The 23512-nt window shown below is 37.8% G+C and overlaps 1 protein-coding gene across 4 annotated transcripts in view; it reads right to left on the bottom strand.

Annotated features, from left to right (window-relative positions):
- Nucleotides 1-23512, bottom strand: part of LOC136874751 (putative gamma-glutamylcyclotransferase CG2811) — a 77353-nt gene that overhangs the window by 28177 nt on the left and 25664 nt on the right. For 2 of the 4 annotated variants that reach the window (XM_067148421.2, XM_067148418.2), the window contains exon 2: nucleotides 18151-18392. In XM_067148421.2, the coding sequence (XP_067004522.1) occupies nucleotides 18151-18392 (242 nt within the window). Of the gene's footprint in view, nucleotides 1-4396; nucleotides 4594-17429; nucleotides 18393-23512 lie in introns of those variants that run through there. The other 2 variants (XM_067148419.2, XM_067148420.2) reach the window with 2 other exon arrangements.

The raw sequence follows: 23512 nt of genomic DNA, 5'->3' as shown, positions 1-23512 counted from the left end.
AAAAGTGCTTGTGCAGCGATCCGTTGATCGAAAAGTACAAAGCCTTTAAGAAAGGTCAAAATGACTCAGAAGCTGAATATTAAATCTGCCCTCCTGGAACGTACATCTCAGTTGCTAAAAAAGGTATGAAATCGATATTTATTGTTAAAATATCAAACTATGAACTGCCATAACAATAATAATAATGAGCTACATTTCAAAATGAATACATATGGAAAGTTTCGTGATTTTCAGACTAACCTAATAAATTCTTTTGTTTCACCTTTCAGGTTTGGAAGCATATGATAAAAGTTCTAAACACACAAAAAATCTTCAATCTGTCGGCTCTTCTTCATAAATTATTAAAAAATCTTCAATCTGTTGGCACTTCTTCAAAAATTAACATGTTTTTTTGCTTCTAAAGATAGTAAAGTGAGTGACTTAGCCAATGCCCTTGCTTTTCATGCAGTGAGACACACGATAGTTTTAAGCCCATGAACTGCACCAGTAACCTGCAAAAAAGTTCTTTATAAAGAGTCTGCTGTACAAGAAGAAGTTTCATGTGGCAGAACTAAAACTGAAGTGATCATAAATTCCGTTTTATCCTCACATTCATTTTGGTGTAACTGTTCAAGTTCTAGATGGTATTTCTTGCTTCAGTGTTGAAACTGATGGAAGCAATCACGGTTCATTGAAGATTCCCAATTCCTATACAGTACCTTGATTATAAACATGGTGGGATCAAATCTAAAGTTCTTGAGGTTATAAGTACCCCAAATAAAATCTGAGGCAATAGCTAATTATGTAAAAGATACTCTACAGAAACTTGGGTTAGAAAATAAAGTGGTAGCTTTTGTGGGAGACAATCCCAACACAAATTTTGGTAGGATTAAAAGAGAAGAAGTAAATGTTTTTATTCACCTAAAAAGAGACCTAAATGCAAAGTTGGTTGGAATGGGTTCTCCTGTCCACGTGCTCCATAATTCTGTTCAACATGCCCCTTGATGTAGGTTTCCTTACTGATATAGATTCCATTACTCACTCACTCACTCTGCGCCGGGCTGAGTGGCTCAGACGGTTGAGGCGCTGGCCTTCTGTCCCCAACGTGGCAGGTTCGATCCTGGCTCAGTCTGGTGGTATTTGAAGGTGCTCAAATACGTCAGCCTCGTGTTGGTAGATTTACTGGCACGTAAAAGAACTCCTGCGGGACTAAATTCCAGCACCTCGACGTCTCCGAAAACCGTAAAAGTAGTTAGTGAGAAGTAAAGCAAATAACATTATTATTTATTATTTTCACTTATTCCATAGGTTTCTGAGTGACGTGAAGTTCCCGTGCCGATTTCACAATCCTCTTCCATCCTTTCCGATCTTGAGCCAGCTCTTTCCAGTTATCATTTACGCCTTGAAGAAATCTATAAAGAGATAATGAACAGACTCCTTGTGTTCCCACACCTTATCATTAATAGTCTTAATTGCTAATATGTTGTCTGGGATCTGTTACTACGGAAACCGTTCTGATAGTCCCCAGTAACATTTTCAGCAAATGGTTTTAAACGCTGTAAAAGAATAAAAGACAGAATTTTTTAGGCCGTGTTTACAAGAGATATACCACGATAATTTTCAAGTTCTTCCTTATCCCCTTCTTTCTGAATTGGGACAATATGTGATTCCTGCCATTCTTTTGGAATAACTTCATCGTGCCATATCCTTAGAATGATCATATATGTGTATTTATGTAATCTTTCTCCACCATATTTAATAAGCTCAGCAGGAATGTTGTCACTACCTGAAGCTTTATTGTTTTTTAAACATATATACTTTGTAATACCTCTGGATATGATGGCTCTGGTATTTGTTGTTCTGATGGGGAACTAGATGGTTTACAAATACAGGTTTCTGGATCTGTACAGTTCAGCAAGGGATCAAAGTATTCCTTGCAGAAATGTAATAATTTGTCCTGATCAGCAATTAAATTTCCAGACTTATCTCTCATAATACCGGTACTCGATCTTGGTTGAAATCCTTTTTTTAAATTGTGTTGACAGTTCCATACATCTTGAGGATGTTCCTGTTTCTGTAGTCATCTTGGATTGATTCTATTTGTTGTCTGAGGTAGATTTTTTTTTCTTTCTACAAATTAATTTACTATATTCTTTCTGGTTTCTTTTTTTTTTTCTGTATATAGTTCCTCAACATCTATATTCTTAATAGACTGCAGCCATTTATTACACCATATTGCCACTTCATTAACTGCATCTTGACATGCTTCATCGAACCATTTCTTTTTCTTACTAACACCTTTTGGTATCACTTTCATTGCTACTGTTGTCATGATTTGTTTTGCATTATTCTACATTCGTTCACAAACTTTGTCACTTGTTTCATCAATGTCTTCTGAAGGATCTTATCCCAGAATATCAAATCTGTTTGTAATTTCCACATTATACTTTAATCTTTCATCCTCCTCCTTAAGTTTCTCAGTGTCAACTTTGCATCTTTCCTCAGTCTGTGACTTACATGAGGTTTTCAATTTAATTTTAACAGAAGCAATTATCATATTGTGATCAGATCCCATCTCAGCTCCTCTGTAAGTTCTGATATCAGTTATGGAGCTTCTATGCCTGTTATCAATTAGTACATAATCTATCTGATTGGCAGTCTTACCGTCACACAAATTCCATGTTTTCTTATATATATTTGTTTATGTAAGAAGGTGGTACTCCGCACATTTATACTTGTGAATATAGCAAAATTGATAAGTTTAATGGTATTATCATTGCTTTCATCATGCAGACTTCCCTTCCTAATGCTGGCACAAAAATGTCTTTCTTTCCAACTTTTGCATGGAAATCACCCAAAATCATTTTAACATCATGTTTGGGTAATTTATTCCACAGTTCTAACAAATCCTCATAAAAGGAGTCTTTAACATGATCATCCTTGTCGTTTGTGAGGGCATGGCAGTTCACCAGTGATATGTTAAACTATTTACAATGTACCCTCAAATAGCAGTCTTTCATTCAAAGAACATCACTGACGATACTAGTGAATTTTGGACACAAAATGCAGTACGAAATTTGTGGGTTCCAGTTTCTTTACCACTCTTAAAAAGTGTATACTTCTCCATGTCCTGTATACCATTACCAAATAATCTAGCCTCTTGAATTGCAGCAATTCCCACTCTATACTTCTCCAACTGTTGACTGAGGATTTTGAAGGATCCAGGTTTATACAGGGTTCTTACATTCCGTGTTCCTATTCGTAGAGCCAATTTGCATTACAGGGTTGTCATATTTTGATATCCATTCTTATTAAATCCGAGGCAAATGTGAGACATTCGTAACAATCTCCTTTTATGCAATAGAGCCATTAACCCTATTAACTGTTAACTCTACATTCCATTATTTTGAAAAATTTCAGTTACTTTGCTACATATACTGTTCATACTTAGAGGAGTTAAAACAGTTTTGTGAATTTGTAGACATTACATACAAAAAGCTCCTGCATCATTAAAAAATCAGGTGTCTTTCATTGTTTCCATGTGTTGAAAGACTGATTCACAAGTTCCCTTCTTTAAAATCTTACGTCTGTTCTCAGAACTCTATCCCCATTATTATCAAGAGATTTTTGAAGATGAGATGAGTGAAGTGAGATCATCATTTGTGCATTCTCTGAGGTCCATATTAAATGCCAGCTCTCTGATGTCCATTTTAATGCCAACATCCTTGAATTAGAGAAGGAATCAAATTGTGTCACTGAAACTGCCTCTAAATTACAATCTACAGTGGAAAAACCACAGGAAAGACAGTCATAAATTTGGTCTATTAAAGTGTCTTGAAAAGAAAAGGGAGGAAGGTAACAGTGCAGAGTGTGATAATTTTGAGAAGGAAGTCAGAACTGTTTATGCCTCAGCAACAGAGTACCTAAAAAAGTGTCTGTCTCAGTATGAACAATTTCAATGATTTAAATGGATGAAACTAGGGAATATTACAATTTGGGGAGATGCAGGAGCTCTAAATTACAATCTACAGTGGAAAAACTGCAGGAAAGACATAGTCATAAATTTGGTCTCTTAAAGTGTCTTGAAAAGAAGAGGGAGGAAGGTAACAGTGCAGAGTGTGATCATTTTGAGAAGGAAGTCAGAACTATGGATGAAACTAGGGAATATTACAATTTGGGGAGATGCAGGAAAATGCATATCATACCTGCAAAATAAAACAAGATATCAGAATTGATGATGTAGCCTACTGTGTTTCGATCAGTTTTGTAATTTTCTGAATCTTATGAAAAGAAGCAACAGGAATATAGCAGCTCAATTGTGGTGCAAATATGAGGGCGGATCAAATATAAACTTACTGCATCGACTAAAAAAAAAAAAAAAAAAAAAAAAAAAAAAAAAAACGCATATAGAGATTACCTTTCTACATAGTGTCATGCCTTCGATACACATTTTCTCCATTGGATTGGTAAGTTTTTGATACCATCATAATAGAAAGAAGAGGGACATGTGCGGAGTGCGCCCAAACTCTTCAACACTTGCATCACCATCGAACCGCTGTCTTCCTAGGTCTTGTCTGAGTGGTCCAAACAAATGGTAGTCGCAGGGCGATAAACCTGGATTACATAAAATCAGCTTCATGGTCCGTATCGCATTTTAACAGATTCACAACTAAGTATTTATTTTCCACCTTGTTGATACATTAATTGCTTAAGGCAATTTATTGGTTAAAAGTGGTACATGTTTCCTATATTATTAACATCTTCAGCCACATGACACTGTTAGATGAAAAATTCATATACTGACAAAGTATCAATGCTTGAGAGGAAGTGTCCTTAAAATTAACACAATTGGATAATGGTTATTGCTGGAGCTGGGCTGAACGCCAGCCACCACTCCATCATGTTCCACATATGCTTGAAAGGGCGAGCTATGGAGATCAAGCGGGCCAGTGCAGTCAATTTTAAAGAAAATTATGTGCCTGAAATAGAAAGAACTGAGGACAAATAGATGCGAAGTCAGTTAAAGGTGTTTGTCGGAAAAAGTGCAGAAGAACAACAGGGAGAAATCAATATGGCAACTTGGGGAGACCATGACATGCAGCATAATTTTGTGGTCAGTCACTTCCAAAGAGTGCAACCAAGGAACAGATATTCATAAGAAGGCAGTCAGCGGGGATGCAATACTGCACATTATTTCTTGATAGATGAAAGTAGAAACCAAATACACCCGTTCCCTAGAACAGTCTCATTATCTTTGAGCTGAAACAGGTACATAAAGAGTGTCTGGATGGGAGCTTAGCAGCTGATGAGATGTAGAGTTTGTATGTGGAAAATCAAACTAAAAACTGAGTTCTTTTAGTGAAGCTCAGTTTATATAGGAAAATTCAATCAATCATCAATGATCTTCATTTAGGACTGTTGCACAAGTTGCAGATTCCTTATCAGTTGTTTTCAATACAGTCTTTCTTTCTTTGTGCCAAAGAAAAAGAAAGACGAGTGTGTATTCTGTGAAAGTTACAAAAATGCCAATGATGAAGAAAATTAACAAAAACAAGCATTGCAGAAACAAACTTGTATGTACAGAAGAGAAGGGAGACTCATTGATTGTATCATGCTTTGATTTACAGGCAGTCCTTCAAGCACCATGTGGTGATATTTCAGTGCTGTACTACAAGGGAAAGTTGATTTGTTATAACTTTACCATTTATAATGTTGGAAAAAAAAAAAAATGAGGGGTACTTCTTATTTTGGAATGAATCAATAGCTAATCATGGAGTCAATGAAATCTGAACATGTCTTTTTAACTTATCTAGAAGAATGTTGCCAAAAATCAGTATGTTGTATTTTATTCAGTAAATGGTGGTGGAAAAAATAAGAACAAATTTCCCAGATCTCTTTGTACCTGTTTGCTTTACAGACCCTTAGTATTACACAAATCACCCATAAATATTTGACAGCTGGACGTACATAGGTCGAATGAGATACAGTCGAGAAGCAGTAAGCAAGGAGTTTGAAATCAGGATCAATTTATACATTAACACAGTGGGTGCCTGATACAAAGAGCTAAGAAAGAAGGAAAGCCCTACCTGGTTCAAGGTCTTGTGATGGGACAAAAAAGATTTTAAACAGCTGGCAAAGAAAGGAAATAATTTTATGATTAATGAAGTAAACTGGAATTCTCTCTTTAGTGTTCCAAATACTTGATAACATGCAAAGAAGGAATGTCATCTGTAGATCTGTGAACAATTCTCTTCACATCATGAGTCACTGTCATTTCAAGGCAAGGCAAGTTTTTAGCAATGTGATGTATTTGGACAATATTTCATTGTGTGGGTTACTGTTAGTCACGTCTTAGTTTGTCAACTATTGGCAATGGCTCAGTGGCCAAGTAAGTGGTCCTGAGAGTCGGCATACCAGTTGCTATGGAATGGGAGTGGGCATCTCAGACATATTCTGAATCATGGCCCTCCTTCCGTTCAGGCGGCTAAGAAAATTCAATCCACCGGGGGTCCCTAACCCGTTGGAGGACAGTTCCTCACTTGGACTATGTGTAAGTAAGGGTAGCATCCTGCTTCACAGAACGTTCACCGAGCATGCTCAGAATGTTTTAAGCAAGCTTCGGACCTATGGGAGTAACTGAGTCCCAGTCCCTTTTGACAGGCGAAGGACTCCTTGGAAACAACTTGGTGAACGAAATGGAGTTCCAAACAATGGACAGTAAGCAGGTTCATGATACAGAAAGAGAATCGGTGGCATACAGGGATGCTGTAGTAGAAACAGCAAGGGAATACGTAGGAATGAGTGTGTGTAAAGATGGGAAAAAGCGTACATGTAGGTGGAATGGAGACATGAGAGCAGCTTGTAAACGTAAAATGAAAGCATATCAGAAATGGCTCCAAACAAGGACTGAAGCAGACAGGGAATTGTATGTAGATGAAGGAAATAAAGCAAAACAAATAGTTAATGAGTCCAAAAAGAAGTCGTGGAAAGATTTTGGTAATAACCTGGAAAGGCTACGTCAAACAGCAGGGAAACCTTTCTGGACAGTAATACAGAATCTTAGGAAGGAAGGGAAAATGGAAATTAATAATGTTTTGGGTAATTCAGGTGAACTCATAATAGATCCCAGAGAATCAGTGGACAGGTGGAAGGAATATTTTGAAAATCTTCTCAACATAAAAAGAAATCTTCCTAATGATGTTGATGAAATTACACTTGATGAAGTGGAAAGGATGGGAAATAAACTCTACTGTCATAAAACAGCAGGAACAGATGAAATTAGACATGGAATTGTGAAATATAGTTGGAAGGCAGGGATGAAATGGCTTCACAGAGTAATAAGATTAGCAAGATACCTTCTGGTTGGACAATAGCAGTAATTGCACCTATCTATAAGCAAAGGAACAGGAAGGATTGCAACGACTACCGAGGTATCTCATTGGTCAGTATACCAGGCAAAGTGCTCACTGACGTTTTGGTGGGGAGGGTGCAAGCAGCAATTGAGAGGAAGATGGATAAAACCAGTGTGATTTCAGACCACAGAGGGGCCATCAGGATCAGATTTTTAGTATGCGCTACGTAAATGAAAAATGTTCCAAGAGGAATAGACAGCTACGTTTATGTTTAGTGGATCTAGAGAAAGCATTATGAGAGTATACCAAGGAAAAAGATGTTTGCCTTGCTGTATTGGAGGACTTTTTTTTTTTTTTTTTTTTACAATCTGCTTTACGTCACACTGACACGGATAGGTCTCATGGCGATGATGGGATAGGAAATGGCTAGGAGTTGGAAAGAATCAGCAGTGGCCTTAATTAAGGTACAGCCCCAGCATTTGCCTGGTGTGAAAATGGGAAATGACAGAAAACCATCTTCAGGACTGCCAACAGTGGGGTTCGAATCCACTATCTCTCGAATACTAGATACAGGCCGCACTTAAACGACTGCAGCTATTGAGCTCGGTGTACTGGAGGACTATGGAATTAAGGGTAGATTATTACAATCATCAAAGGCATTTATGTTGACAATTGGGCTGCAGTGAGAATTGATGGTAGAAAGAGTTCTTGGTTCAAGGTACTTACAGGGATTAGACAAGGCTGCAATCTTTCACCTCTGTTGTTTGTAGTTTACACAGATCATCTGATGAAAGGTATCAAGTAGCAGGGAAGGATTCAGGTAGGTGGAAATGAAGTAAGCAGTCTGGCATATGCTGATGAATTGGTGTTAATGGAATATTGTACCATTAGCCTGCAGTTTAATATCTTGGAACTTGAACATAGGTGCAAGGAGTATGGTATGAAAATTAGCCTTTCCAAGACTAAACTGATGTCAGTACGTAAGAAATCCAAGAGAACTGAATGTCAGATTGGTAATACAAAGCTGGAATGGTAGATAATTTCAAGTATTTAAGGGTGTGTTCTCCCAGGATGGTAGTAAATTAAATGAGATAGAATCAAGGTGCAGTAAGGCCAATGCAGTGAGCTCGCAGTTGCAATCAACAGTATTCTGTAAGAAAGAAGTCAGCCTCCAAACGAAATTATCTTTACATCAGTCTGTTTTCAGACCAACTTTGCCTTACGGGAGTGAAAGCTAGGTGGACTCAGGATATCTTATTCATATGTTAGGAGTAACAGACATGAAAGTAACGAAAATGAATGCTGGTACAAACAGGTGGAACAATGAGAGGGTACTTGAAATGAGGGGATAAAGGATAAGTTAGGAAAGAACTCAATAGATGACGCTATACGCATAAACCGGCTTCAGTGGCAGGGTCATGTGAAGTGAGTGGAGGAGCATAGGTTACCTAGGAGAATAATGCGACTATTACAGAGGATACGAGAAGAAGAGGCAGACCAAGACGATGATGGTTAGACTCAGTTTCTAACAATTTAAGGATAAGAGGTATAGAAGTAAGCGTGGCCACAGAACTAGTTACAAACAGAGGATTGTGGTGCGTTTAATAAATTCACAGAGGCTTGCAGACTGAATGCTGAAAGGCATAATGGTCTATAATGAAAATGTATGTATGTATGTATGTATGTATGTATGTATGTATGTATGTATGTATGTATGTATGTACTATGTATATATGTTGTGTACAGTAAATATTACAAAACATAGTATTTATTTCTTTTCTCCCTCACATTCATATCAAAGATGTACAATGACGTTCTTTGTTTTCAGGTGATAAATACAAAAGTTGTTCACCCAAATCTTCTACAAGTAAAATTTCTCCTCTACAGGAATTCTGAACAGTGATAAAATCTGAATAAAATTGGATAATTTTGTTATATTTTACAGTAAATCTTTGTTTAAAGAAATGTTCTTTGTTGTTTCTTACAGTACTAGTCTTTTGATAGTGTCAGATAAAAGAGAAGTTTTTATCTTAGTTTGTATTCCTCTCACTTACTATACAGCTCCACATTATTTGTGGACAATCAAAGCATGAGTTAAAATTTTCCTGGAACTATGTCCCATGTCCCATAGAAGATTTTTTGGCAGCAGTGTAACATTTCAATAACACAAACAGATTTTTGGCAACTATGCAAAAGGGATGGCTACAACTCAGAGGAGTGGTGTGGATATGTAGGAAACTGGGAGTGAGATTTGTATATCCTAATAGGTAGGTACAAGATAGGGATCTGCAATCAGATGGCCTTCACTTGGACCGCACTGGTACGTATAAGTTTGGAGGTTTGTTTAGAAGAGTTATATAGAGGTGCATTCACAGAAACAGGGTGGGTTAGGGAGCAGTTATAGAAGTATAGCTGGAATTCACGTAAGGATGACTAAGTTGTTAGTGGTAAACATTAGAAGTCTTGTATAGAAGGGAATAGAATTTAATAGATATATATTTACCCGATATTGTAATACGAGTTGTATCATGACAAAGAGATGATATTACAGATGTGGAAATTGTTTCCGGAATTGGAGTGTTTTTGTATATTATTTTCATGTTTTTACCCGTATTGAACTTAATACTAATTGTTACAATTCTTGTTTTAATTTTCCACCTGATTCAATACATAAAATTGTTTATTGTCTCTAGGAGGACATTTTATTACAATATAACACTAACAGGGACATGTTTCACTCATTATATTGAGAGTCTTCAGCCTCCGTGGTCTCCCATTTTCACACCAGGCAAATGTACTGTACCATTCTGTTAATTATAAGAATGGATATTTAACGCTGATAAAATAATGCGCAGCAGGACGCTAACTGTAAAGGCGTGATGCTATACCAAGCGCGGGAACTGAAGGGGATTCCCGAGGCAAGGCGTGGTCATGTGTGATGAAGAAAGAATATGTGAGGAAGAAAGAAAGAGAGATGGGATTTTGTCTGGGGGAGAGACCTGCCATCTTAACAGAGATTTTCAGCGGGAACAGACAGGCTCACCATGCTATGGAAATTGAGTCGTAATTCCTATATGTGAAGGTTTTACAGGAAAGTAATAGGATGGAAATCAGTGCCAGAATTTTACGAAGCCATAGGTACCTCAAAGTCTATTAATATATAATCGAATAAATAACTACGTGGGAGGCCGACTGCCGTGAGAAAATGTTTCGAGGCCACATACCAATCTCAAGTTGTTTCCCGGGACTTCCCAGCGAGTCGCATGGGTTCCTGGATTCTATAAGAGCAGAGAAATGTCGAAGGAGGTATTCAGTCCATGATAAGATCGCTGTCCGTGCGTGTCGCGTTTCTGCTGATATTCGCGCCAGAAACCTTTGTCTAAGACAAAGATTGTGACTAATAAGTGTTGTGGCGATAATTTGATTCAGTAGCTTCTAGATTTGTAAAATTCCCGGTAGCAATTTAAGGGAATGACAATATGTAGACGTGTGCGGTGAGACCGCGAGTGTTTAAGTATGTGACGCAAAGAGTGCTACCTGTGTAGACTTTCAGTATGAGGCGATGAGAGAGGAGTGGCGACGGGCGAAAGTATACCAATAACAATAAGCTAGGATAGTTGGTATTATTCCGGTCAGAGGTAGAAGACTAGATTAGTGGAGCAGGAATAGTAGAGTCAGTTTCAAGATTCCAGATATCCAGTACTGATTCCCATGTCAAAGGGAATAAATAGATCGGGAGGTGCTGTGCTGTGAATAAACTGAGTATTTCATTTTAGTGAAGAGCGGTGAGGTGTGCAGGAGACTGGTGTTACGAACTGCCGTCCACGACCCCAAGAAGACGACCAACGGGCTACCCAGGCGGAAAAGGACATCATGAACATGGTACACTGGAAGACGGGACCTAAGGGATCGATCTGGGACAACGCTGCCGCCATGACTGCTTAAGCATCCGCAGTCAACCCGGACGGTAAGGAAGAGGTCTCCAAGATGATAGATAAGTGAACAATAATTAATATATATGTGTAGGGTTGGGGGGTTGTTATGCAGAAATACGGTGATTAATTTGTAAATATAGTAGGGAATATGATTACGGCCCATTAGGCCATTTATTGAGGTATTTTCTTTATATATTTTAGGGTAAGGCATATACATTTTTATTTTATTTTTATAGAAAGCAAGGATTAAGGTAGTTTAAATGATAGTGTTGCTGTACACATAGTCGTAGGGAAGCTTAAGTACGAGCTTAAATCAATGTTTCTTAGTGCCCGGCATCAGACGATATCTGCTTGTAATTATGGGTTATTAATGATAGAGTACCCTTATGTTGGGAAGGGAATCTGTCTGCATAATGTAGAGCACGCATGCGGCCTGGATTTAATTGTTTACTTCGTGTTTGTATTGAGTTTGATTGACTGTGAGTGTAATGAAACTACACCGTAGGCTATGTCACGTATATTTGCGACCCCTCGTACTCTGCCAAGTAAGGGATTGAACCCTAGACTTGAGGGTTAATAGGAACACGTCGCATTGGGTTGACGGCGAGGTTGATGTGTATAACAGAGTGTAATACTCCATAGGGTATAATCGAGACCCTGGGCGGTCTGTCACGGGCGTTGGACAGTTACAGAAATACATGTGATTCCTCACTCATTATGTGGCGATCTTCGTCATGTGCAGAGACAAGGTTGAAGCAAGAGCAGAGCTCTGCATGCTTGGAAACTAGGCTATGTTTTTATTTTTGTTTGTGGTGAGGGTGTGTTTCACGGCCAAGACTTGGAGGTCGTTTCCCCTGCCTGCACAGCAGGGAGCCTCGCAGCCATTTTTAAATAGACGGGGGTGTGAGGAATTCCTTCTCACAGGTGAGACAGGCATGCGACGGCGGTTTCATTCATTCATTCTTTCTTTCTCTCTTACTTTCTTTATTTTGTTTGTAAATTGTGGTGCGTTAGGTAGAAACTGGGCACTAAGAAAATTAGCTTAATCAGTACATTTTGTAAATATAACGTTTGTTTTAATGGACCTTGGTTCATATCCATAAAATATATATTTCATGCGAGATTAGAAAGGATATGCCTGTAGTTGTAGGTTCAAACTTACTATTTTGTTGTATGCATTTTCCCAAATATGTGTGGGAACCTTTTAGTGGCTTTATTTCTGCAGGACAATTTCTCACCCTGGCATCATATACTTTATTTGTAGGTACAGCGATGCTGTTCCGTGTAAGGACACATTTGTTTCCTTGGTTCACTTATCGACTTCCGCACGACATCAACCAGCTAGTGTATATTTTTTTTTTATGTTTATCTCTGGATTTATGATGTGAGCCTTTGGGGCATCCATTTTAGCACTATTAGTGCAATCAATTGTAATATAAAAGAAAAGAAAATGTTGGTTTAAGAATACACAACTTTGGCTCAAAATGTTAGTAAATGCGTTTGTGTTCCTCATTTCGTAAGCATACGTATAGAACAAATTTTTTTTTATCTCCCTACTTTCGTTCGCAAGAACCCTGTAAATGACCTTTTCCTGCCGACTGCAGTTGGGCTGGCGCATTCATCAAATAACAGGTAAGAAGGTAAGATCGACCTTGCAGTGTTGTTTATGCCCTATAGGGTACAGTACCTTAATTAAGGCCACGGCCACTACCTTCCTATTCCTAAGCCTTTCCTATCCCAGTGTTGCCATAACACCTATCTATGTCAGTGTGATGTAAAGCAAATAGAAAAAAAAGTACAATAGACAGGGACCTCAAAATAATAAAAAGGATCAAGAAAGGGAAGTTAATGACCAAGTATGAAAACATTTATATATATTTGGATCAGTATTTCAATAAGGAAAAAAAAACCTAAATGATGCAATCAAAATAAAAAGCCCGTTAATAGAGCAACTGCTACAATTGCTACAAGTTCTCAAATCAGAAAATAGTAAAATCTTCAAAATATTCAATTATAAACCTTCCAACACGTTAACAAACACAAATCCCACCTCGATAGCATATAGAGACCCCCCACTACAATGTAGATCGTATTCAACACCCTGCCCACAGTTCCTTCCCCTACGCCCCCTACTCACCCTCCACGTTACACCAGAGCCTAATGCTCCGCCAACAGTTTCTTCCCCTACGCCTCCGACTCGCTGTCCACCACACCCACCCCATTCATATAACACAAGAATTAAAAACACGATAACAAATAGTCTCAGTACTCCAAAAAGCAAAGCTCGGCACTAAAGCATGAATAAAGGGGTAAGTAAAATTCCAACCACAAGAATTTTTCATAACAACAAACAACTACAAACAACACACTCATAATATTATTTTGTTACAGACACATTTATCCACAAATGTTGCAGTAAAACAACACACCAGAAACTAAGCAACATTTATTGGTCTCCCGTTTAACCACGCTTCAATAACAAACAGATCAGTGTAAAAATAGGTTGACAAACTAGGCGAGAACCGGTGAGCACTACTAGTATGATGTTTCCAGCATACCAGAAACCTTCATTGCACAATCTTTTAATAAAATAAATCCTCTAACATCATTAATTTCAAATAGGACATTTATACTTAGAAAAATAACTTAGCACCAAAACTGGGAATTAACAAGATTTTTAGCCAAATTTTACAGATGTTTAGAACATTACTATGATTTGGACATCAGTAAACTGTGATCAGTATCTAGTCCATCACAGCTATATTTTAATTTGTTAATTCTTTTAATTTATGTGTTAACTAGTGGTAATATTTTAATGGTGTAAAACAATTTTAATGAACAAATTAATTATAAGAAGGTTCAATGTAAAGACTTAACCTTGAGATATTTGTTCAAATGAGGCTGAAGATGCTCGATATAATGAGCGAAACATGTCCCTGTTATTGTTATATTGTAATAAAATGTCCTCCTAGAGACAACAAATATTTTTATGTATTGAATTAAGTGGAAAATAAAAACAAGAATTGTAACAACTGGAGTGTTTATCGAAGAGAAAGGATAGATTCGAAAGGAGGGTGAGTATTCATTCTGAGGGGAGATTTCATTCTGATGAAAGAAGAACTTGTAAGCTATGAAAGAGTTAAGGATGAGAAACATGAGATTGAAGGTGTAAAGCTCAACTGTAAAGATAACAGGCAACTTGATGGGTATATTTTTTTTGCTATTTGCTTTACATCACACCGACACAGATAGGTCTTATGGCGACGATGAGATAGGGAAGGCCTAGGAGTGGGAAAGAAGCGGCCGTGGCCTTAATTAACGTACATTTCCGGTGTGAAAATGGAAAACCATCTTCAGGGCTGCCAACAGTGGGATTCGAACCCACTATCTCCTGGATGCCAGCTCAAAACTGCGCGACTCTAACCGTACGCGCCTGGTACTTGATGTTTTTGGGGTTTCCAGACATAGAAAGGGTGACACTGGCACAGAATTATTTTATAAGATAATTGGCTATGTGAGAAATGACACTGAAAGCAACGTAATTGTAGCGAGTGACCTAAATTGACCAAATGTTAACTGGGATGGTAATGCAGATGACAGAAAGCATGTTACAAAAATGTTGCAAAATTTGGGCTGGGAAGACTAGGGAAAAAGGAGTGTTCCGAGCTGTCAGTGGAGAGATGGCGTGGAATGACATTAGTAGACGAATAAGTTTGAGCAGTGTCTTTAAAAGAAAGAAAGATCACAGTATGAAGATAAAGTTGGAATTCAAGAGGACAAACTGGAGCAAATATTTGTTTATAGGAAGGGGAGTTAGGGATTGGAATAACTTACCAAGGGAAATGTTCAATAAATTTCCAATTTCTTTGAAATCATTTAAGAAACGGCTAGGAAAACAAGAGATAGGGAATCTGCCACCTGGGCGCCTGCCCTAAATGCAGCTCAGTAGTAACTGGTTGACCAACAATTGATAAATAAGTTTATCTGGAAAGGAGAGTGATAGAACCAATTACAGGGAAGAATATTCTGGATGTGGTGCTGATAAAACCAGGTGAGCTCTACACGGAAACAGAAGTGATAGATGGTATAAGTGATCACAAAGCTGTTTTTGCTGTAGTTAAAAATAAATGTGATATAAAGGAAGTTTGTAGAAGTAGGAATATTAGGCAACCATGTGATTGATAAGGAAGACACAAGGGAGTTTAGAAAACGTAATTATGAATGCTGGAAAATGGTAAATATAAACATGGGATGGGTTTAAAGCAATTGTTGAGGAGTGTGAAAACAGGTATGTACCTTTAAAGAGGGTAAGAAATGGTAAAGATCCACTGTTTTATAACAGAGAAATAAAGAGATTAAGGAGGAAGTGCAGGCTGAAAAGAAATAGAGTTAGGAAAAGTTGTGAAATTAAGAAAAAATTGAAGGAACTTGCTAGGAAATTGAATTTAGTGAAGAAGTCAGTTAAGGATGACATGATGTCAGGCATAATTGGCAGTCCTATGGGTTTGAGTGAAAAATGGAAGGGAATGTATAGGTACTTTCAGGCAGAAATGGGTTCCAGGAAGGACATTCCAGGAATTATAAATAACCAAGGGGAAGTGCATATATGAGGATTTACAAAAGGCAGAATTATTTAGTCAGCATTATGTAAAGATAGTTGGATATAAGATAACATGCAGAGAGGGGGTGACTAATAGTAACAAAGTACTAAAATTTACTTATGATAACAAAGATATTTACAAAAAATACAAGAGTTGAAAACTAGAAAGGCAGCTAGAATTGAGAAGATTTTTGGGTATAGGCAATAAGCAATAGATTAGGATATAGCACCACATCTGAAGTACATATTGATTACTGTTTGCATGAAGAAGCTATACCAAATGAATGGGGAGTTGAAATAGTAGCCCCAGTGTACAAGGTGATAAACACAGAGCAGATAATTACAGACCAGTGTAACATGTAAGGTCTTGGAAAGCATTATTTCTGATTATATTAGACACTTTTGAAAATTTACTAATTGGTTTGTTAGAAGGCAGTTCAGGTTTAGGCTTAACTTGTAGGATTCCAGCAAGATATAGCAGGTATTTTAGATTCATCAGGTCAAATGGATCATAGAAGATTAGTGATAAAAATGAGGGCTAATAGAATAAGCAAAAAAGTGACTGAATGGGTAGCTAAATTTCTAGACAATAAAGCTTCAAGAAGCATTATCTGATTGTGTAATTATTAAAAGGCAGGGGAGGTAGGGGGGTTGCCCACAAAGCAGTATTATTGGACCTCTGTGTTTTCTTTATAAATGCTACAAGTAAGGAACTGGAATCACAGCTAAGGCTTTCTGTAGACGATGTTATACTGTATGAAGCAATAAATAATTTACAGGATTGTGAGAGACTGTAAAAAATCCTGGAGAGATTTGTGAGATGGACATCAGACAATGATATGATGGTAAACACTGTAAAAAGTCAGGTTGTTCTGTTTCACAAAGAGGAAATGCCCTCTAAGTTTCAATTACATAAACTCACGGCAATAACTGTATGTGTTAATATACAGAAAGATCTTCACTGGATAGGATTGTAAATAAAGGTTACAGATCTCTTCATATGGCTATGAGAGTATTTAGGAGTTGCAGTAAGGATGTAAAGGAGAGGATGTATAAGTCAGTGGTAAGACCCCAGTTAGAGTATGGTTCTAGTACATGGGAATTACTTGATACGAGAACTGGAAGAGATTCAAAGGAAAGCAGCATGATTTGTTCAGGGTGATATCCAACATAAAGAGTGGAGTTACAAAAATGTTGGAAACCATGGGCTGGGAAGATATCAAAGTAAGGAGATGAACAGCTTGACTAAGTAGAATGTTTGAGCTGTCAGTGTAGAAATAGCTTGGAATGAAATTAGTAGACAAATAAGCTTGAATGAAGTTCTTAAAAGTAGGAAAAATTGTAAAATGTACATATAAAATTAAGAGGACAAATTGTGACATACACTTCTTCATAAGAAAAATTAATGTTATAAAAATTATAATCATCATCCTATATGGGAAGCCATGGAAAACTACTTCTGGGATGACCATGAGTCGGCTTTAACCCACTTCACTTCTCAACCGTGGTTGAGCCATACCAGGTGCTAAAAAGAAAGAATTGTGATTGATTATTGTGACTTAATTATTGCAAACAATGGTATATTGCACACTTAGCAGAATAATCACTTTAAATCGGTTAATATATATACTGAAGTAAATCATATATTTATGTAATACAAATGTTATAAATCAAATCCATTTTATCTATTAGAATTTGCAACATATTCCCACATTCAAAACTTCTTTATTTCTAGATACCCCAGTGGAAGAATGATCTCACCTCTTACAAAGCTTTTATGTACTTATTACTAGTGCTGTAACATCTCATTAACTCACATACATTTTATATACTAGAATTTACAACAAATTTTCACTTTCCAAACTCCTTTATTTCTAGGCACCCCAGTGGATGAACAATTATGCTGCCTTTTACAAAGCTTTCATCTATTTTTTGCGAGTAGACAATGGAATAGGAAAAGGCAAAGATTGGGAAGGAAGTGGCTATGGCCTCAACATCTGCCTGTTGTAAAAATGGGAAACCTGTGGAAAACCATCTTCAGCGCTGTCAATGGTCGGGTTTGAACCACCCACTATCTCCTGAATGGAAGCTTACAGCTTCTCAGCCAGTACCATGTAGCCAACTTGCTTGGTCCTCACAGAAAACTCACTTGCACAAAACTACGATTTGATAATAGCATGCCATGTACAGAATGTATAATTTTCAAAACACTTGGTTATGTGTCAAAGACTTTCAATCAGACCGGACCTCTTGTATGATATTAAACGATGGATCACGCAAGTACCTTTCTAAATATTTTAGGCCATGAGGTCCAGATGAGCTATATTCTTTAAACAGTTCTTGTTTCAACATCCCAGGTTTGAAGTTTTGAAGGAAATAGATCCAACAGTTGATGACAAGCCCTTCTTTATTATCCATTACTCTAACATCCTCAATTCGTCTAACATAGAAATTAGGATGGTCTTCCAGGATATCAAGTTGTTCCAACATTGGCTGATCAACCTCATACACTTCACCAATGACATTCTGTAAATAATATGCAAAAGATACCAATTAGAAAAGATACTTCTACTATATATTATGGTAAAGTATTTTACTTATACTAAGGCCAATGTATACACTTTTTCTGTAAAAGACTCATTTCAGTGCTTACTGATGTATTAATAATGTTAATGGCTCAAAATATTGGACATCCACTATTAATCTTTTGGGTTTATGCCAAGTAAATAAAACAGAGAAAGTGACAAATACAACGGTTCAAGAGAAAGGAATAAAAAGCCTCGTGCCTTAGCAGAAGCCCATTTGATAATTAAATATTACTAAAATTATGTGTATGCAATTTTACAATGTCTATATATTAGATCAATGTGGTATGTCTCTTTCTCATCATACAGGTCAATAAGAGGTGTATCAAGCGAAGTCATACATAAAGCTATGTTGATTGCTTAGCGTGAAGACTGACTGGTTTATGTCACAATCTAAAGTTTTAACATGAATGTGAAGCAAATGTTCCTGTTAATAATGTAATGCATAGTTCTTTTACAAAAAGTATACTTACACTATTTAAATGTCATAAGCACTAGAAAACAATCAGATTTAGCAATTTCTGTTCATTTTGTGAGGGTGTGAGGGCACTATCTAGATCTTTTGTTCATGATACTGCGTAACATGGACTGTCCGTCATACAATCATTATGTTACATGTACAAATTTACTGTAAAATTATTTCACATTTCAGTAAGTATCACAAAGATAAGTTTATTATAATTATTTACTTATTTTATTATATTTTTCATTCAGGCCAAACCAAATCACAAAACATAAATTAATGATCAGATACCGCCTAGTCCAATTAGCAGACTTTTAAATAATGAAACACCAAGAGGATATTATGACAAGTGGATAACAATGCAAACTAAAGATTTTAACATGACTTATTAAGAATATAAACTTTTTTTAAAATAAAAACATTTTAACATTCACAACATCATTCTTTCTTCAATTTTAATGTTTTTAACTATGACACACTTCAATTTTTAGCAGCCTACTGACGATGGTCCAATTAAGATCGAAACCTGTATAAATGTGACAAATGTGAAATTTGTTTTTTAAATTCACATTATACCATAATGTATTGAATAAGGAGGATACTATTTAATAATAAATCATTGTTATAGTGATTTAAAGATTATTAGTTAACTAAAATCATACTTTGAGGTCACTCTATTTAAGGGGCAAAACAACATTATCAGCCCCAAAGTGTCTTCCTATTAAATGTCAAGGCCTCTTACACAACATAAATTCAAGTTGAGAATATGGTGGAGAGTACCTAGAACCACAGCTAGAATGATAGATGGAAACCAGTGTGTCTTAAGAACAAAAACGTGCAGACAGGGTCAGATTTCTCAGTTATGTGCCAAGTAAATGAAAAATAATACATGGAAAATAGACAGTAAAATGTAGGTTTTGGTAGACCTAGAGAAGTCATAAATGACAGAGTACTAAGGAGAAAGATGCTATCTGCACTTGGATATGAAGGTATCAAGTACCAGTACTGTATGCTGAAATGTATGTTTTTAAAATATCATGCTGAAGTGAGAATCTTTTACAATATTGTTCATAAAGAATCATTTATTAAGGGCATATGTTTGCAGGTCTGCCTGTAGCCATTTATTGATGGATGCAGTACTTGTGCATCTGTCTCTTGGCATAGGCCAAAACAAAAAAGAATCTATCTTCCACCAAAGTCTCAGTCTCATCCATGGCTGTGAGAATATGGATGCTACAGAGGTTTGAGTGGTGCTGAGCAGCAGAAACATTCAGAGCATTACTAGTGCATCCAAGAGTTATGAAAGGTGTTACTTGTAGGGTCAGTGGTGCTGCAATAGCACTTTCTGGCGCACTGAGAAAAACTTCCTCACTCCTCATCTTAGCACACGTCATTGTGGCACTGCCATAGGTTTTTGCAGTTTTCCTATAACCACATGATGCCCTCCACTTAGGAGATACAGGAAATAAGTCAAGTATAACCACATAACCGTTCGTGGTGCTATTTGAGGATCCACTCAGCTCTTGGGCTAACAATCTATCAGACATAAGTTACTGGTAGGGTGGAATTCAGTCAGGCAATTTGGGTTTTACAGACGACTTGGATGTTTTGTTCAATTCTGTTACATATAGCAATTGAGGCTTTCAGAGCCGGTGCTACAAATCACGTCAGTGTTTTTTGGGCTTGTAGGCCATGGACCATCACATGCTACTGGACCACAGCCTACAAGCCCGGAAAACACTGACATAATCTGTTACATATATTTCAGTGTAGCTTGTTGGAAATTGAATGGGAATGTTGGCAGTATGGTATGAAAATTAGCACTGTAGTCAAGAGAGGTGAGAATGGTGAATGCCAAATAAAGCTCAAGATTTGAACAGGGTGAACATTTTTACATTTTAAGAAGTAATTGGATTGTGAATGCTTGTAGTGAGATAAATCAAATAAAGACGTAGCAAAGTAAATGAAGTGACGTTTTAGATGCAATCTTCACCTCTTATCATGGTAGTAAAAGCTACTTCTTAATTTAAGGACAGGCCCAGTCCCAGTGTGCTAAGTTGGACTCATCGGTTGGTCTCCATGGTATGCACTAGCCATGCACCTTGGTAGGTGTGCTGATGAGCCCAACTTAGCACACTGGGACGAAACACTGGCAACCAGGAATGAGTTAGCTGGAAAATTTATAATGTCCAATAACAAACCAACTATATTGGTATTATAAATTTACTCATTTGGAGCAAATATTTCAGGTTCCCTTTGGGAATCAACATCTATATCATCCCTTTGCTTCTCGTTGAATGTAGCCACTGAGAGGAGCGACGACAATGTGATCATGGATGGTTAGGCTGGACATCGCCAAGGCGCAGACAGAGAGGGAGCTAATCTGCCCTTATATGCTAGGATGGCTTCAAGAGACACCATACCAGTCCTGAAAGAGACACTACTGGATCTGACTTAGGGGCTGAGAAATCTAAGGATTTGGGCCTTTATTGCGAATATCATCAATGAAGTCATCCTGGGACACGCTTCGTGCTTATGAAGAGGCCGCCGAAATGGAACAATGTGTACTATGGCTGTGTTATCAAGAAGTTATATTCTGATGCTCTAGAACATGCCTCTGAGTAGTGAGGGTAATGCTACCCAACAAGGAAGTGATACTGGCTCATAGTGAGGAGGTGGTGACGACACAACAAGAGGGATCTCCTGAGGAGGACAACAGAGTACTGGAACCTAAACTGACAGCTACTGAATTTGGGCTTTGCCTGACCAAGATGCTCATGCCAGTATGAAGCTGTGTGCCAGGACGAATTCTTCATTTGATGTCATGGAATCAACAGATACCCAGCAGGACCGAGTTCGGAACATATGAACTGGTCGATTGCGTGGTACCAGCAGATGACAAGAATACTCAGGCACCTGAAACTAGGGAGACAGACAACAAGTCCAGAAGGTGATCTAGAGACAGATCAGTTTGAGGAGCTCAAAAGGCCGATAGTGATGTTCCAAGACATATTTACGATAACTGGAGGTGACTACAGGAAAACTGACAGGGCATTCCATCTCTTTAACACCGACGACACAATCCTTATCTCTCAACCACCATGTCAGGTACTTCTGGCAAAAAAAGACAAAAGGTGGCAGTAATTATTGTTTTAAGAGAAAGTACATCTGGGCAACCACTAACATTAATCAGAGGGAAAAACAGAGGGGATCCAACACTTCCAAAAATGAAGTATCAGCCAAAGAAAGAAAAGTTCCACAATGGGCTTGAAAATGAAAGACTCCCTAGGCCTCGAATGCTCTAAGACCATAGGGATCAGAAAAGAACGAGAGATGACCAAGGGAGGTCAGATTAGATAGATGAAAGTGAGGAGCCTGGCACAAATAAGTGGAAGCAATGCCACGACTCAGCTAAGAACCCATGGTCACTAATCCACACTCACAAGTTAAGAGCCCCTGAGACCCGTTTTAGTTGCCTCTTATGACAAGCAGGGAATACCATGGGTGTTATTCTACTGCCCCCACCCACAGGGGGAGAAAAGAAGACAGAGAGTGATCAGATGCTGAGTGACACAAAACATCCTGGGGTAATCAAAGAAACCAACAGTCTATGGTCATCTCCTGTAGTTGGCAAAGAAGAACAGTGAGCTCTGCCTCTGTATCCATTATTGGAAGTTAAATGACATTACCAAGGAGGACTACTTTCCATTACCCTGAGTAGACAATGTCTTGGACACCTTAGCTGAAGCACAGTGGTACTCAGGCCTGCACTTGAAAGTAGAATATTGCCACATGGTACTGCACCTAAAGTACATGGAGAAGCCAGTGTTCTCTACCAGCCAGGGGCTGTGCCCCTCAGATTGTGTAACATATGTGTGACTTTCAAGCGACTGATGGAGTCCGTGTCCATGCTGAGAGTACTCACACATAGGGCTGCCAGGTATTCCGTACTTAAAGGTCTGAAGTACCCTCCCGTTTTAACAACTCACTTCTGCCATGGTTAAAATAATCTGTTTACAGTAGCATTTACCGATCCTGCATTTCAATTCATTATTCTTCATCTAGGAGCAGCGCATCGGCCCCTCTCCGCTTGATACCGTGGTTCAAATCCCGGTCACTCCATGTGAGACTTGTGCTGGACAAAGCGGAGGCGGGACAGGTTTTTCTCCGGATACTCCGGTTTTCCCTGTCATCTTTCATTCCAGCAACACACTCCATTCTCATTTCATAGCATCTATCAGTCATTAATTAATCACTTTGGGAGTGGCGACCCCATCGTACTAATAGCCCATATATGTTTCATCCATTACATCTCTCACCCGGTCAAAGACTGGAAAACAGGTTGTAGGTTTTCATTTTCATTCTTCATCTAACAATTCTGCATCATAATGCTGCAATAAATTATCTGGAGAAAGTTTTCTGACTTCAGTGATGCTAATATTTTTAAGAAACTAGAGGCTTTACGTTTGAAAGAAGCTACATTTGCTGGTTTTAAAGAAATGATTCATTCTTTGAAATTCACTGAAATTTCTCCAGCTTTTATGAAAAAGCTTCTTCCCATAACATTAAATTAGGTGATGCTGGAGCTATATATACCT

The sequence above is a fragment of the Anabrus simplex genome, chromosome 5, assembly GCF_040414725.1.
Source record: "Anabrus simplex isolate iqAnaSimp1 chromosome 5, ASM4041472v1, whole genome shotgun sequence".
NCBI lineage: Eukaryota > Metazoa > Arthropoda > Insecta > Orthoptera > Tettigoniidae > Anabrus > Anabrus simplex.
The sequence above is the reverse complement of the archived record's forward strand: the minus strand, read 5'-3'. Positions and strand labels throughout refer to the sequence as shown.